Consider the following 16,870-nt stretch of genomic DNA (forward strand, 5'->3'; position numbering starts at 1 on the left):
AGTTGGCAGCTTAACCAACTGCACCACCCAGGCATCCATTATGTAACTTTTCTGAACATCAGTTTCCTCTCATTTGGATAAAGGAGACAGAATGTATAGATTATAGAGTTGTATGAATTGGAACTAAGACTAGTAGTTGCTGCTAATGGAATGATTACTATGTGCCAAGTCTTGTGCTGTACACTTTGCATGGACAGTTTACTTTATTACTTCTTTGTGATGTATGTGAGACACATAGACCTATGTCATATATGGTTAGTGCTTAATAAATGGCAATTGCTATCACAGTGCTATGATTCAGTCAACTGCTAATGTGTTCTGAGTGCTACACTTATCATAAAGGAGTGATCTCCATGCAGCAGGGTGGAGTGGAAAGAGTACTGACTCTGGATCCTTGATCTAGAACTACCATTTACCAGCTGTGTGATCTTGGGTAAGGCTGTCTTCTTCTGAGCTTCCATGTCTTCCTCTGCAAAATGAGATAATTATACTTATGTTCTCTGTAGGGTTGTGCTTAGGATCAAATAAAATATTAGATGTGAAAACATTCTGGAAAGTGTGAAGACACATTACATCATAAATTTTTAGGTTCTTTACACTGCAAAATTCTTTATTTTGTATCCTCTTTTAAGCATTTCTTTGTAAAGAACATTCTTCTTAGTTTTAAAATCAAAGTTTGGCCAACTTGATGGTTAAGTTTAGAGAATATAACTGATTCTACAGCTAGAATGAGTGCTGGAAATGTAAATAGACTGATAATATGAGAACCAGTTTTCAAAAGCACTTTTAATTTAACACAGTCCCTTTGAACTTAATATTAAATGAATATTTTGCTTAAAACTTCGTAACCCAAATGGAACAAGGTCATTTGCTATTAGAGATAATTTTCTTCATCTAAGAAGTAGAATGACAAGTGGATGTCTTGTACATAGCAGGCCAGAGGTGAATGTGTATTGAATTAAATTGAATTTAGACAATACAGAATTATTTAAAAGAGCTGATCTCTCTCATGGTAAGAAAACCTGGATCAAAATAATGAGAAAAAACTAAATTTGAGTTAGTTGGCCTCCTTATATGTCTTTGTGCTAATAATCCCTTAACCAAATTATTTTACTATTTGCAGAACACTTTCATATATTCTATCCCATTTAATCCCCATAATAATATAATATTCTATATGTTAATATAGGAAATAATATATATTATTTATATATTATTACAATAATATAATATAGGAAATTATGTAATATAGGAAAAAGAAGTACAATGGAGAGGAAATTTTTGGAGTTTTTTGGAGAGGAAATTTAAGCTCAGTGAAGAGTCGGTGAAAGTGGGATTTGAACTTGGGTCTACTATTGTTGAGAGCCTCTGATCTTCTACCATATTGCACTGGATTAGGAGAGGATTTGGCTGAAGTTTTGGGTGGATCAGTAGTCGCATTGTGACAACTATCAGATTTAACTGTATTCTCTGTACAAAGTGAGAATTACGTTTGCATTTTTGTGCCCACTTGAAGAACAAATGAATTGTCAGGTTATAAAAACATATGGGGCATTCCCTTGTTATTTAGAACAAAGACTGGCAAACTTTATTTGTAAAGAACTAGATAGTAAATATTTTATGTTGTGTGGGCCATTCGGTTTCTGCCGCAATTAGTTCTGCAGCTGTAGCGAGAAAGTAGCAATAGACAAATATAAATCAATGAGGAACACTGTGTCACAATAATACTTTATTTATAAAACAGGCAGTAGCCTGGATTTGGCCTGGGGGCTATAGTATGCTGACCCCTGATTTAGAAAAAGCCGGAGGAATACGGCTTTTTAGTGTTCATTTGTTTATGATTTGGAACAAGGAACACTAACTTTGCTTTTCTCCCCATTTCTTTAATGTTCCTTTTGAGATATTTTGCTGTTGCATCTTAAATGTAAATATTCTATCCTTTCTCTCTCCTAAATATTCACTCAAAGTTAGTGGAGTATATCTCAAATCTTTTGTCATCTGTTTTTGATTTAGCACAATCCTTCTTTTATCTTTTGTATATATACATTATAAAAGTTTATTTTTAAGACAAGGTAACTTGTGTCTTTGCCTGACAATCACCTTTTACTTTTCTTCAAGACTACTTCTTGTCATTCTCTTCAGTTATTTCTTACTAGTTTTATCCTTTCTTTTGGCATATTAAGGAATTCTTGATTTCTTATAATATATTTATGACTCTGTTTCTTGCCTGCACCCCAACCAAATTGCCCCCTGCTTGGGAAATTTCCATTGCCTCTATTTCCAGTTTTATCCTATATGATTTCAGAGTATTTCTACTACATGTCTCCCTCCCAAACTTTTAGCTTCAGATCACTTTCTTTCACTGTTCATTCTATTTCTCCTTTCTTGACCTCATCTCTGTTCTCCCAACCCACTAATCCCAGGAACACTACCCAGTTGGGGACCGCTCTTTCACTTGGATAGTTCCATTTAAGCAGGACTCCTCCTCCCTCTGATACACTTCCTCCTTTTTAAAGGGCTGACAAACAGCCGTCCTTTTCTAAGTCTGTAACTCAGGCTTAGGATAGTGAGATGTGTAACAGTTGGGTTATGAAAAAAAGTAGGTGATTTCCAATTCTGCCTGGACGTTGTATGGTTCTGAAGGATCCATAGGCAGTGATTGAATGTCTTTTCCGTGTCAACTCAAGTATCATTCTTTTTAATTGTTTGTGGGCTTTGCACACTCGGACTCCATTTGCTTTTGTTTACTGTTAACAGAAGCTGCAACATTCATGCAGAAATAATCATGGACTTGGCTGAGGGAACACAAGAAAGAAGAGAAAAGGGAAATAGAAAACCTCTCTGTCATTTGACTGCTCTGTCAGCATAAAAACTACTAGGTCTATTCTCAGCTTAAAGAGCAGTTTTTAAGGATACTATAGAGGTTGTTTATTTTGAGTAAGTTTTTAGCTGATAACTCACCAAATCTTTTGACTTAGCTTTCTGAGCATGCAGATAGATAGAGTGAAATAATAAGACATAAGATGGAAAATCTCTTCCGTTTGTCTTGGTATTTGATAATGTATGCGACCTCTCTGGGTGGTTTAAGCGGTTTAGGTGCATTCTATGAAAAGAGAGCTTTTAATGACAAAACTAATGTGATTATCTGTGAGTGTGAGAGGGGTATTGAAACCTTAGAGAAAGAAAATCTGTTAGAAAAGCTGAATGTATCTGCTTAATCCTTTCTCTAATGTGGATGAACCATGCTTTCTGAGAGGAGGTTGGTCTTTTTTTTTTTTTAACCTATCTTCTTTCCTTCTTTAAAAAAATTCTTTGCCCCCTTTTTCTTTCTCTTATTCAAATGCTTATCCTTATAGGTAAGGGGACACATAAAGTTTTTAAACAAATAATTATCTTTACTTTCTCTAGTGTATGTGGGGTCAAAGGGCAGAATCTAAATATTTGGGTGCAGAGCTAATTAGTTTGGTACTAAGATTGGAATATTCTATCTATTTCTATACTCTTTAAAACCAGAATTCTTAAAATGGATGTGTAATGCTCTTTTTAGGTTTTTTTCCTGAACGTTCACCTTTGTTCTAGGAAATAGAAAGTAAATTAAGTATTTCATATGTTGATTTTTGAGCCTCATATTAATTAGTATTTTACAGTTTTTTTTGTTGCATAATAAAAAAGTTGTATGATTTTTTTTTAAAGATTTTATTTATTTGACACAGAAAGAGAGAGAGAGAGCGCGTAAGCAGGGGGAGCAGCAGCAGAGGGAGAGGGAGAAGCAGGCCCCCCACTGAGCAGGGAGCCCAATGCGATGCGGGGCTTGATCGTGACCTGAGCCGATGACAGCCACTTAACTGACTGAGCCACCCAGGTGCCCCAAAAAAGTTTATGATTTTTATATTGCCACAGAATCCCTTTTATTAAATTTTTTTTTTAAAGATTTTATTTATTTATTTGACAGAGAGAGACACAGCAAGAGAGGGAACACAAGCAGGGGGAGTGGGAGAGGAAGAAGCAGACTCCCTGCAGAGCAGGGAGGCTGATGTGGGGCTTGATCCCAGGACCCTGGGATCATGACCTGAGCTGAAGGCAGACACTTAACGACTGAGCCACCCAGGTGCCCCCTTTTATTAAAATTTTTACCTAAGACAAATAAACTTAGAAAAATATAAAGATAATCTAAGAATAAAAAAATTTGCTTAAAAAATTAAGCATGAGACTACAGGTATATTTAGGCACCGTTTGTGTTGTTATTTTTCTCTTATACTACAACTTTGAAGTTGGGTATGTGTAGTGTTGGTTATTACAAATGGAAGTTCCAGAGTGAGCCTTGCATTTGAATCCCAGCTCTGCCACTTCCTGACTATATGACTTTGGGCAAGTTTCTTAACCTCTCTGTGCTTTAGTTTCCTCATCTGCAAAGTGGGGGTATAGTATTTGTAATGCTTATTAGGGTCATTATGAGAATTTAATAGGACCCCGTGTATAGTAAGCACTAAATTGATACTAGTTATATAATAATAACAGTAGCTATTGTTATTATATAATAATAGAGGGACAGTGTTATGCCAGGACTTTGTGGCCAAAGTCTGGGTTCAGAACTTATATTCATAGTTTTAAGATTGTATATCTGTAGCCAGACCTCTCCGAGCTTGTTTTCTCCTCTGTGATATGGGAATGGCCTTATGCTTTTCCCTGGGTCATTGTAGAGAAAGTACCTGACCTCAAGGAATATTCAGTAGTTGTACTAGCAGCTTCAGTCCCGGATGCCCTCATATCAGTGAATTTATGGCATAAATAGAAATGCTATACCTTATGTAGAAATTGTTTGGAAGAAGCTAATTTGATAGTGTCCACAAAATAAATAGAAAATATAGTACAGAGGCTACATGGGTGGTGAGTATTCTGAATGGAAGTGGTTGGCAGAGACTCTTTCCTTGTTGTCTGAGTAGATCATAGCCCCTAAATAAACAATCAGTAGACCAAGTGCTTGTACTCATCAATTGGCTAATAACTGCAAATTATCAGGCTTACGGTGAAGTGGATATTAGATGAGGTTGAACCAAAGAAGCTGATATCTGACTGTGTTTGACTTATAAACATGGCAATTTCATGTGGTTCCAACCTAACATTTATGTTAAGTGTTTTGTGCATTCTGTGGATCTTTAATGAAAGTACATGATTATCTCCTTTTATTCTTTTTTTGTTGGTGTTTTGTTTTTGAAAGATATTTATTTATTTATTTTAGAACTAGGGGAAGAGAAAGACAGAGAAAGACAGAGTGCTTGTGCGAGTAGGGTGGGGGGAGAGGAGCAGAGGGAGAGGAACAAGCAGACTCTGTGCTGAGTGTGGAGCCCAACACAGGGCTCGATCCCACAACCCCAAGATCATGACCTGAGCTGAAATCAGGAGTCTGACACTTAACTGACTGAGAGACCCAGGTGCCCCATAATTATCTCTTTTTGAATAAACATGGAAACAGTGCTGAGGTTTTGCTAGTATAACTTCAGTATTTTTTTGAAAACGTCATTCATTCTTTACTACCATAATTGTTAAGAAAGTACATAGAGATATGTAGAGATTGTGTTCTTTATGCTAGAAGATGATGCTTTGACTCACAGAAGTTTTGAGCTAGAAAGGAACTTTAAGAGCACTAAAATAATAAAATTCTCTTAGTAAATTTGTAAATATTTTACAAAAAAATTTTGAGTGATTTTTTTAGGCCTTCTATTATCTAGCATACCAGTAGAATTATAAATTGGTACTTTCTTTCTATAAGGCAGCTTGACAGGATGTAGCAGAGGCCTTACAAGTATTTATTTCCTGGGGCACCTGGGTGGCTCAGTCGGTTAAGCATCTGCCTTCAGCTCAAGTCATGATCCCAGGGTCCTGGGATGGAGCCCCGCATCAGGCTCCCTACTCAGCGGGGAGCCTCTTCTCCCTCTCCTTCTGCCCCTCCCCACTGCTGCTCTCTCTCTCTCTCAAATAAATAAACAAAATCTTTAAAAAAATGTTTATTTCCTTTGAATCAATTAGCTCAAGAAAACAATTAAGGGTATATGTAAAGATTTAGCCCCAGGGTTATTTATTGTAGCCTTTGTAGTATGAAAGATTGGAAATTATACAAATGAGCAATTGTAGGATTGCTTCAACTTTTCCTCAACTCCCCATCCTGATTTCTCTGTTGGTCATTGTTCTTCTTAAAGTGTGGTGCTCAGAACTGGACCCAGTACTCCAAAGGAGCCCTGACCTCACAGAGGACAGTAGACCCAGGAGTGGCCTTAATTTGGACATGGAGTTTCTATTAGACGCCAAGTTTCTGACCATGATGTTCTCTCTGTGTAACTGGGGCTGCCGAAATCCAAGTATTGTCAGCTGGTGCCGGTCCCCAGCCATGCTTGTGTCTTTTAAGGAGTGACAGTAACTGCTGTTTGCAGAGATGGCTATTCATGGGGACTCCTTTTCTTTGCCTGACAGAGGGCCAGTGTTCTAGCTCTGAGAGGGGATCTGATGCCAGCATGTGAGTCACACTTAACTTGCTACTCTTCTTTTCCAGAGTTTTAGGCTACTTGTTTATTGTTGCTCATCAGTACTACCTTTTCCTCCTGCCCAGCTTACATTGTCATCCTGCCTCATCTATCGAGCTATGCTTGAACTTAATGCTCTTCTATGCATCTCATGGGTCCATTCCATAGTTTTATGCTGCATTTGGAAAGAGCTGAGTCCACTGTTAGTGTCCACAGTCAAGATGGAATGCTGATCAAATGTTGGCAATAATTAGTTTAACAAATTCTGTGATTGGTTCTTGATTTCCATATTTTCTTGTTTCTGATTGGCATATTTCTTAGGAACATGTTCTGAAAAAAGTGCTATGCAGGGGCACCTGGGTGGCTCAGTCATTAAGCATCTGCCTTCGGCTCAGGTCTTGATCCCAACGTCCTGGGATCGAGCCCCGCATCGGGGTCTCTGCTCCGTGGGAAGCTTGCTTCTCCCTCTCTCACTCCCCCCTGCTTGTGTTCCTGCTCTTGCTGTCTCTCTCTCTGTCAAATAAATAAATAAAATCTTAAAAAAAAAAGAAAAGTGCTATGCAAATATTAGGTATTTTTTGACCTACCATGAATAATTGAAAGTTGTCAGAATAGTAAAACACTATTTTGCCTTTTTTCTTCAGCTTGCATTTTCTTATTCCTTTAGGCTTGATAGGTTTGCTCAATTCTGTTTCTTTATGTACACCTTTTCAGGTGTATATTATTCTTATGACCTCACTGTTACTTTTTTAAATTTATTTTTTAATTTTTTTATGTTCAGTTAGTCAACATATAGTACATCATTAGTTTTTGATGTAGTGTCCAATGATTCATTAGTTGTATATAACACCCAGTGCTCATCACAACACATGCCCTCCTTAATCGCTGTTACTTTTTTAAGGTATATCCAAGTTATTTGGACATCTTAATTTCTGACTTTTCTTTCACTTATTATTTCCAAAACTTACTGGGAATAGTGCACACTCTGTCTTCCTTTTGGAAAGTCACATTGCAGTTGAGCATGTTAAAGGCCCTGAGGAACCCTGCAGTCAAGTAAACTGTTCACATTTGCCAATATAACATTTCTTAAAATTATTTGATTATGAAACCTTTTTTTCACAAAGTACCATTTAACATTTTACAAAAATATTTTTGTGCTGAATGCATTTGGAGAGAGACATTGAATTTTCCCTGATTCATTTCTTCTGCCTTTTCACATTTCCCTTTTTTATCAGAAAGGTGTTGCTGTAGGGGCGCCTGGGTGGCTCAGTTGTTAAGCGTCTGCCTTCGGCTCAGGTGCTTCTCCCTCTCCCACTCCCCCTGCTTGTGTTCCCTCTCTTGCTGTCTCTCTCTCTCTGTCAAATAAATAAATAAAATCTTTAAAAAAAAAAAAAAAAGAAAGGTGTTGCTGGAAACTGGTCCTAAGCAAAACTGTGATGAGAGGCTGGGTTTGCTTTCTGCTGTTCACTTCCTTTCTCAGTGTCCTCCTTTCCTGAGTGGGAGCACGTCTCCAGCCCAGGCCTTGTGGCTTCTGCTGCCCAGAGTCTCTCCCTGAAGTAGAGTAACTAGACTCTTTATTTCTTGGCTTTTTCTTCTCTGGACGTCTCTCTCTCTCTCTTAATCAGAACTTGCCTACTGTATACATTTTTTCCCTATGAAATGAGAAAGGACCAATCACTGACTTCTTGTCAAGGTGTTAGTAGAGGATGCAAGCTTAATGAATGTGTTTTCCGTGCCATCGTGGCTATTTGCAGTTTTACAAGGGATGCTTTCTAAGCTGTGTAGCATAATGAATAAGATGTGTATTTCATAACTAGAGAGATCTGGGGTTGTATCTAGATCTTAACATTTACTAGCTGAGGGACCTCGAATAAAGTGGTTTAACTTAAGATTCAGTTTCTCTATGTAAAATAGTGGACGATAATATATCTGATAAGATTGTTTGAGAACTGTATGATATAATGGTTGTAAACCCAGAACTCAGTAATTAATAGCTGTTGTTTTTCCACTGTGATTTCATTGCCTGTGATTTCCCCCCAACATTTTATTGTGAAGATTTTCAAATATAGAAACATTAAAATAATTAGATAGTGAACAACCATAAAATACCACCTAAATTCTAGAAAAGTATTTCGCTGTATTTGATTTAGCACATATATATTTGCCTAGCCATCCTTCTATCCTTCATTCCATTTTATTTTTTAAATGCATTTCAAAGTAAGTTGCAGATATCAGTACACTTCTCTTGAACACTTCACCTTTATCATCATTAACTAGAGTTCAATATTTGTTTATGATTTTTTTAGATAAAATTTATATACAGTGAATTGCACAAATTGCAGTAAACTGTTGTATGTTGTATAACTGTTTGTTGTCTATGAGGATATGGAATATTTCCCTACCCCTGAAAGTTCCCCGTGCCCCTGTCTAGTCACTCATGCCTTCACTCCTGACCCCGAGTATTGTCTATGATTTTTAATACTAGAATTTCAGGTGCTGATTATAGTCTAGTGATAGCAATATTTGGAAGCTGGGTTGCTGCCTGGTATGCTTCTTATCACACCACAGACGTTGGAGCTTGGTATCGTTTTTCCATGAGAAATTTTATAAATTTTGCAGTTTCATAAAAATGTATTTAGTTGCCAGATATTTTGCTAAGTGCTGAGTGAGATGCTCTGGAATCAAGTGAGTACAGTGCCGTGTTATAGGGGCTCTGCTAGAAACAAGTACATGGCATAAGTAGAAGCACAAAGGGAGTGATTTAGTTCTTTCCAACTTGAGGGCATAGCTAATGATGGCCTTATAGAGGAGGTGATACTTGAGCTAAATATCATATAAAATGAATTAGTGTTTGCCAAACATTAATGGAGTGGGAGAGTGGGAAAAAGGTATTTCAGGGTGAGTAAAGGCAAAGAGGAGAAAAAGAGCCTGGTGTGGTGGTATGGTTTTGCTAGACTGGAACAAAGGATAAGGCTACAGTGGTAGATGTGGAGGACTTCGCATACCATGCAAATGACTTTAATTTATTTCTATAGCTAAGAGAGTAATTTAAATTTTATACTTGCAGTGTAATGGTTTATTCATTTATGAACAGGATTATACTCAAGAGATAAAAATTGTCAAGCAGTGCTGTTAGATGTTTAAGATTGTTTTATAGGCAAATCAAAATCATATTCTTTTTTTCACTAAAAATTATGATTTTATAAATATATCCTGACTCTTCTTCCTTTACATCTCTTTAAAATGACAGGTAGTGTGCCAGTATTTGAAAAATCCCAGTGTATCTGATGCACAGCTTCTGCAGAATATTTTCCAAGCTCTGAATGTCTATTACAATTATTCAGGCCAGGCGAGCTGCTTGAATATATCAGAGACAACAACTAGCAGTCTGGGAACCCAGGGTTGGAGCTATCAGGTAAGTGTGTATTATTTCCTCAAGTAGAACCCACTTTTCACTGATATGGTTGTACTGTAACAGAGTTCATGAGATTTTGTCACTAACCTGGATCCAAATCTGGGCTCCATTATCTTACACTGTGAGACCATGGATAAGTTAGTCCCTCCCTCCCTCCCTCCCTCCCTCCCTCCCTCCCTCCCTCCCTCCCTTCCTTCCTTCCTTCCTTCCTTCTTTCCTTCCTTCCTTCCTTCCTTCCTTCCTTCCTTCCTTCCTTCCTTCCTTCCTTCCTGTATTTAATCATCACCAAATATATTCTGGGTACTTACTGCATGTCAGACAACATTCTAGGCTGCAAAGGTACGAAGATAAATAGGACATGATCTCTCTTTCAAATATAGCTCAGTGAAAAAGATACTTATATTACAATAGATCTTGGTAAGTCCTATAAAGGAAGCATTTTATGGTTACAGAAAAGAAGGGCAGTCTAACTTGACTCTCCCTGAGCCTCCATTCCTTCATATGTATGAGACTAGTAATAATACTTTCCCTCCAGAGTTGTTTTGATGATTATTTATGATAATAGATGTGAAAGAAAGCAGTTTACAAAGGAAAAATATATAGCCCTAACTTTTGTAACTTCTCAGCTGAGCCTTTCCAGGAATAATGAGAGGTGGTATGACAGAGGTAAAGAGCAGGTGCTCTGGAGTCAGACTGCCTGAGTTCAAACCCTAGCTTTGCTACTACTAGCTGTATGACTTTGGATAATTTATTTAACTCTGTGCCTCATTTTCTTACTGGATTCCCTTTTGGTTTCCTTTTTTAGGCCTGCACAGAAATGGTCATGCCTTTTTGTACTAATGGTATTGATGACATGTTTGAACCTCACTCATGGAACTTGAGGGAATTTTCTGAGGACTGTTTTAAACAGTGGGGTGTAAGACCGAGGCCTGCCTGGATCATTACTATGTATGGAGGCAAAAACATCAGTTCACACACGAACATCATTTTTAGGTGAGTTTTTACTGATGCAAAGGAAATCTTTGGTTGATGGAGACATTTGTAGAATAGCTGAGAAGATAGAACAAGAAAAATGCTGACAATAAACAATATAGAATGCAATAGTGGTATTCATCATGTCTTTCCTTGAAAGACAGAGGACTCTGCGTAAGAGATACAATTTTATATTCTATTACCAACATGCTTAAAGGCTTAAAAAGAATAATAGCAACAAAATTTAAATATTTTATTAAAAAAACGCTAGCACAAAATGAAGCATCATCTGCTGCTCTCAATTTGTGTTGCTGTTGTTACTATTGTTATTAATAAAGGTTTTTTAATATTTATTCAACAAATACTTTTGAGGTGCCTACTCTGTTCTGTTTCAGGCACTATGTGAGGCACTTTAAATAAATGGCCTAATTGAATCCTCACAACAGTCGTGTGAAGTAGTTGTTATAGTCCCCTTTTTACTGAGGAGGAAATTGAAGGTCACTGTGTTCAGTCACTTGCCAGACCTCATCTAGCTTTGTTGTAGTTACTAAGTGATAAAGCCAGATTTCAACCTTGGCCTGTCTGACTACAAAACCTGTGTTTGTTCTTCTGTGTTACACTGTTTCTTTAGAAGGGATGTATTTGGTATTGGCTCATGTCAGACTTAATTGAGTAGACTCCTATATGTATCTGATTGTGACTTTAAAATTTCCATATTTTGGTTTGAACACTAGGCTCTCAGCTCTTAAAATAACAACAAATTACTCAAAAAATTTCCCCAAATCTACATGGAAATAGTAGAGAGATAGCATATATACTTCTTAGCCTGGAGCCATTATTTAAACTGTAAATGTCATTCTTTTACAAGCTCTTTAAAATGAGAGTCAAATTTGGCCTTCTGGACATGGCCAATAGCTGAAGGATCGTTCTCTAGATTTAGGGTGGTGGCACTGCCCACTTTGCAAAAGAGCCTCTGTCTTATTAGATTCATGCTGTTTGCTCACCCAACAGGGTACCTGCCCCAAATAAAAGGTGAAACATTTAAATGGGAAACTTAAAGATTCTTTCATTTAATTTCTTTAAGTTGTGTTTCTTGTTCTCAGTAGGATTCTTCAAAACTATACTCTTCAACTTCAACCTTATAAAGTGATGGTTGAGCAAATAAATCTATATAAATATAGATTATTTAAGGAAACTGTGCCAAAGTAGGGTGTGTGAAATCAGGAAAACATGAAGGGACCTAGAGGACTATAAAAGGCTTAAACACAACTTTGGGTGTCCAGGTTCATTTTTGTTCCTCAGAAGAGGAAGTACTTTGTCAATTTCTTGTTTTTCTTTGGTAATTTATCTCCATATAGTATTTAAATGGATTTTGGTAGCATGCTGGTACTTTAAGCTCATCCTTCCTTGCTTTGACCTTATAAAGCTGAAGTTCAAGTTGAATTGTAGAGTCTTTAAATCCTTGTATGAAGGTTTTAATATATGAGTTTTGGTTAAATCCTTTTTTACTGGATTCAGCCATTATAGATGTGTATTTTAGTTATCTGTTTGCCCTTTTATATTATTTTGCTTAGGCTATCAAAATCATCATCATCATTGGGGAAGGGGGCATATTTTGTGAGAAAAGTTTGGAGAATAGAACTGAAGCCAAGAAATGTAAATTATAACTGTTAGAAACTTTTAACTGCGTATTAAGGTGGGACTTTCTAATAGAACTGTGCAAAGTTCGAATGAGCTGTTTTAAATAAAACTACTTAAGCTCTTGGATCCTCAGTCTTTTTTCTGTAAAATGCTAATAATAATACCACTCACCGCACAGTGTTGTGTGATGCTTAAGAGTTAACCCAAGGAGGGGCGCCTGGGTGGCTCAGTCGTTAAGCCTCTGCTTTTGGCTCAGGTCATGATCCCAGAGTCCTGGGATCCAGCCCCGCATCGGGCTCCCTGCTCCGCGGGGAGCCTGCTTATCCTTCTCCAACTCCCCCTGCTTGTGTTCCCTTTCTCGCTGTGTCTCTCTCTGTCAAATAAATAAATAAATAAAAATCTTAAAAAAAAAAAAAAAGAGTTAACCCAAGGAAGTATTTGGCCCAGATTTGACAAATACATATGCTCAAAAAATATTTGTTGAATAAATAAATGGAAATACACTCTCTGCCTTGTACTTATGTCCTAGCCACAGGGAACTTTTTGTCTTTGTATGTCCTTTCCCTTCCTCTTTTTCTCCCTTTCTTAAGACTCAGGCATCCAAGAAACCTTCCCTGAGTCCTCCAGGAAGGTTAGATTTCCCCCAATCCCTTAGGTCCCTTGGTCTGTGAATATCACTTAGCACTCTGTATGGAAATTATCTATTTGTGTTTCTTTCTGCCCCATGAGATTGTAAACTTTCTCAATGACAGAGACTTTGTCTTAATCATAGCTGTGCCTTTAACACTTACTCTGGTGACTGACACATATTGGATGCCCAAGAAATGTGTGTGTTGATAAAAACAAGGAAGAAAATACAAAGCTTAGAAAGGCTTTGGAGGCATATGAAAGTTTAAAGGCAGGACTATGTGAAGATACTGGTTTATCTTTTTGCAGTGGCAAGTCTATTTTTAAAAAAGAAATCTTTATGCTGCTAGGTGTCAGAAATCCAATGTAAAAATTTTAAAGTAAAAAATTAAAAAATTTCCTGCTTTTCTGAAGAAAACACATTCCCAAAGTAAAGAAACAGCCTTAGGTGTCTCTGTTCTGTCTACTTAGTGGCTACCAGCTAGAAAAAGGTTTTGGTTGATGAGTAAGTAAATGTCCAAGGAACCAGGTGTAAAGTATCTTTGTGTCCATGCCTCTCTCCTTAGGTCATCTCACACAAATCCAGTTGTGACCGCTTTTCTGAATGGAAATTTCAGTCTGTGTTTATCAGATAGGAGGTTTGTCAGTTAAATGAAAAGTTTGGGCTTTTAAGTCAAGGAGACCAAGTTAGCTGTATAGCCTTAGGCAAATTGCCAATTTGTTTAAGTTAGTAAAAATGACTACGAAACAGGGTTATTTTAATGAGTAAATAGATTATCATGGAAGTAAGCACCATGAGGGCAGAGATTTTGTCTGCTCACTCTTGAATGCATCATACACACTCGGTAAACATTTGTTGAATGAATGAGGACTTAATAAATAGTAGCCATTAATTGTTTCATTTCAGTAATTTTTTTTATTCCACAGTTGTTTTGTTAGAAGGATTTATTTTTCCCCCAACCCCAACTGGTAACAAATTATCTTACCAATGGTCATACTCAGTTATTTAAATATAAATCCAAAAGGGAGTCCCTGAGGAGCTGGTTAGTTTAATATCATTTCTCAGGCAAATTAATTGTTGCCAGTGATTAGAAGCTTGCTGTTGGGAATTTTATCCAGGCATCTAGACTCTCATGAAAGCCGGTATTTTTTTTTTTTTTTTTTTTTGGTAAATGTCCCAGTAGCTGGTTTAGCTTTCACGTGTCTAGGACCAAGAAATTCAAGTCCATGTGCATCTTGGGTCTCTCGGCAACTCCAAACACTGTTGCTAAGCCACTGGGCTGATTCAGATGACCTTTTAAATCAAATGCAGTTTGCTTATTATGTGGCTGTTGGGATGGCTTTTTTGTTTTGCAAATAATGGAGAGTTTCCTATCTGGGTTGGTCCTGTCAAATTGGAATAATGATAAAGGCTATTTGTTCACAAAAGAGAATCTAACCCCTTGTAGTTTATTTTAAGAATTTATCTGGTAGTTGAAAACTAAGGCTGCTATTTTGCATGTGAGTTATCCTTTTTGTTTTTAACAAAATCAAAAATCTACATCTTTGGAGTGATTTTTTTTTTCTCCCAAGAATGAAGTTGTTAAGTTGCAATTGAATTAACTTTGTTTCTAAAGAGAGGTGTGGTGAGAATAGAACAGGGCCTTCTTTTTTTTTAAAGATTTATTTATTTGAGAGAGAGAGAGTGAGGATATGAGTTGGGGGGAGCATATGAGTTGAAGATAATTCCTTCTGAGCATGGAGCCCATGGTGGGCTTGATTCCATGACCCATGAGATCATGACCTGAGCTGAAACCAAGAGTCGGACGCTAACCCGACTGAACCACCCAGTCGCCCCTAGAACAGGGAGCTTAAAATTGTATTTCAAATACACATACACATACACACACACACACACACAATGTACCTAAGTGCCTCTTTTCTTATTTTGTTTGTACATTTACCTGGAAAAAGTTGATCACATTACTTTTCTGGCCAGATTTCTGTGAGACATGCTTTCACATTCTTTTTCATGATTCATTTACTTCTCAGAAGTATTAACTTTTCATGCTTACAGAATATGATAATAATAATTATAATAATACTGTATGTTTGTGTATTATTTTATAGTTTATACCTTACTGTCACATTATTATTTAACTTGAACCTCACAGTATTTCTGTGACGGAGGGACATTATCTTTTCTTTAAAAAAATTTTTTCGGGGGGCGCCTGGGTGGCTCAGTTGGTTAAGCGTCTGACTTGGTTTTGACTCAGGTCATGATCTCATGGGTCAAGGGATTGAGCCCCATCACGGGCTCTGGGCTGAGGGGGGCGTCAGCTGGAGATTCTCTCTCTCCCTCTGCCCTTCCCTGCTGCTTTCTCTCTTCCTCTCTCTCTTTCTCTTTCTCTCTAAAATAAAAAAAATCTTTAAAAATATAAAATGTATTTCTTTGTAATACATGTGGGAATTAAGGTTCACAGAGGTTAGATGACTTACCCATGGTCATGGGCTGGTAACGGTATAAAACTTAGATCTTCTTAGTTAATTGTTCTGGCCACTACCACACACAGGTGAAGGTCAGTCTCTCTATATTTATATTAATCACTTATATTAACTCTGATTTCCCATGTAAAAAGTACTGAAGTGATTTCATGTTCCTGAACTTGCATACATATATTTATAGATATCTTTTTTTTTAATTTTTTTTTATTCTGATGTTAATCCCCATACATTACATCATTAGTTCTAGATGAAGTGTTCCATGATTCATTGTTTGTGCATAACACCCAGTGCTCCATGCAGAATGTGCCCTCCTCAATACCCACCACCAGGCTAACCCATCCTCCCACCCCCTCCCCTCTAGAACCCTCAGTTTGTTTTTCAGAGTCCATCGTCTCTCATGGTTCGTCTACCCCTCCGATTTCCCCCGCTTCATTCTTCCCCTCCCGCTACCTTCTTCTTCTTCTTTTTTTTTCCTTAACATATATTGCATTATTTGTTTCAGAGGTACAGATCTGAGATTCAACAGTCTTGCACAATTCACAGCACTTACCAGAGCACATAACCTCCCCAGTGTCTATCACCCAGTCACCCCATCCCTCCCACCCCAACCCCCACTCCAGCAACCCTCAGTTTGTTTCCTGCAATTAAGAATTCCTCATATCATTGAGATCATATGATACATGTCTTTCTCTGTTTGACTTATTTCACTCAACATAATACCTTCCAGTTCCATCCACGTCGTTGCAAATGGCAAGATCTCATTCCTTTTGATGGCTGCATAATATTCCATTGTATATATATACCACATCTTCTTTATCCATTCATCTGTCGATGGACATCTTGGCTCTTTCCACAGTTTGGCTATTGTGGACATTGCTGCTATAAACATCGGGGTGCACATACCCCTTCGGATCCCTACTTTTGTATCTTTGGGGTAAATACCCAGTAGTGCAATTGCTGGACCGTATGGTAGCTCTATTTTCAACTTTTTGAGGAACCTCCATACGGTTTTCCAGAGTGGCTGCACCAGCTTGCATTGCCACCAACAGTGTAGGAGGGTTCCCCTTTCTCCGCATCCCCGCCAACATCTGTCGTTTCCTGACTTGTTAATTTTAGCCATTCTGACTGGTGTGAGGTGGTATCTCATTGAGGTTTTGATTTGGATTTCCCTGATGCCGAGCGATATTGAGCACTTTTGCATGTGCCTGTTGGC

At 37.6% G+C, this 16,870-nt stretch overlaps 1 protein-coding gene across 7 annotated transcripts in view; it reads left to right on the plus strand.

Annotated features, from left to right (window-relative positions):
- PRCP (prolylcarboxypeptidase) overlaps window positions 1-16,870 on the plus strand; it is a 148,640-nt gene that overhangs the window by 50,252 nt on the left and 81,518 nt on the right. For all 7 annotated transcript variants that reach the window (XR_010406958.1, XM_064576833.1, XM_064576835.1 and 4 more), the window contains 2 exons: window positions 9,769-9,933; window positions 10,739-10,926. Coding sequence is in view for 6 of the 7 variants with exons in the window: in XM_064576833.1 (XP_064432903.1) it covers window positions 9,769-9,933; window positions 10,739-10,926 (353 nt within the window). In the remaining variant the exon portion in view is untranslated. The remainder of the gene's footprint in view (window positions 1-9,768; window positions 9,934-10,738; window positions 10,927-16,870) is intronic.

Source organism: Mirounga angustirostris, unplaced genomic scaffold, assembly GCF_029215605.1.
Source record: "Mirounga angustirostris isolate CCGP_5_RB_7025 unplaced genomic scaffold, mMirAng1.0.hap1 SCAF_13, whole genome shotgun sequence".
Classification (NCBI taxonomy): Eukaryota; Metazoa; Chordata; class Mammalia; order Carnivora; family Phocidae; genus Mirounga; species Mirounga angustirostris.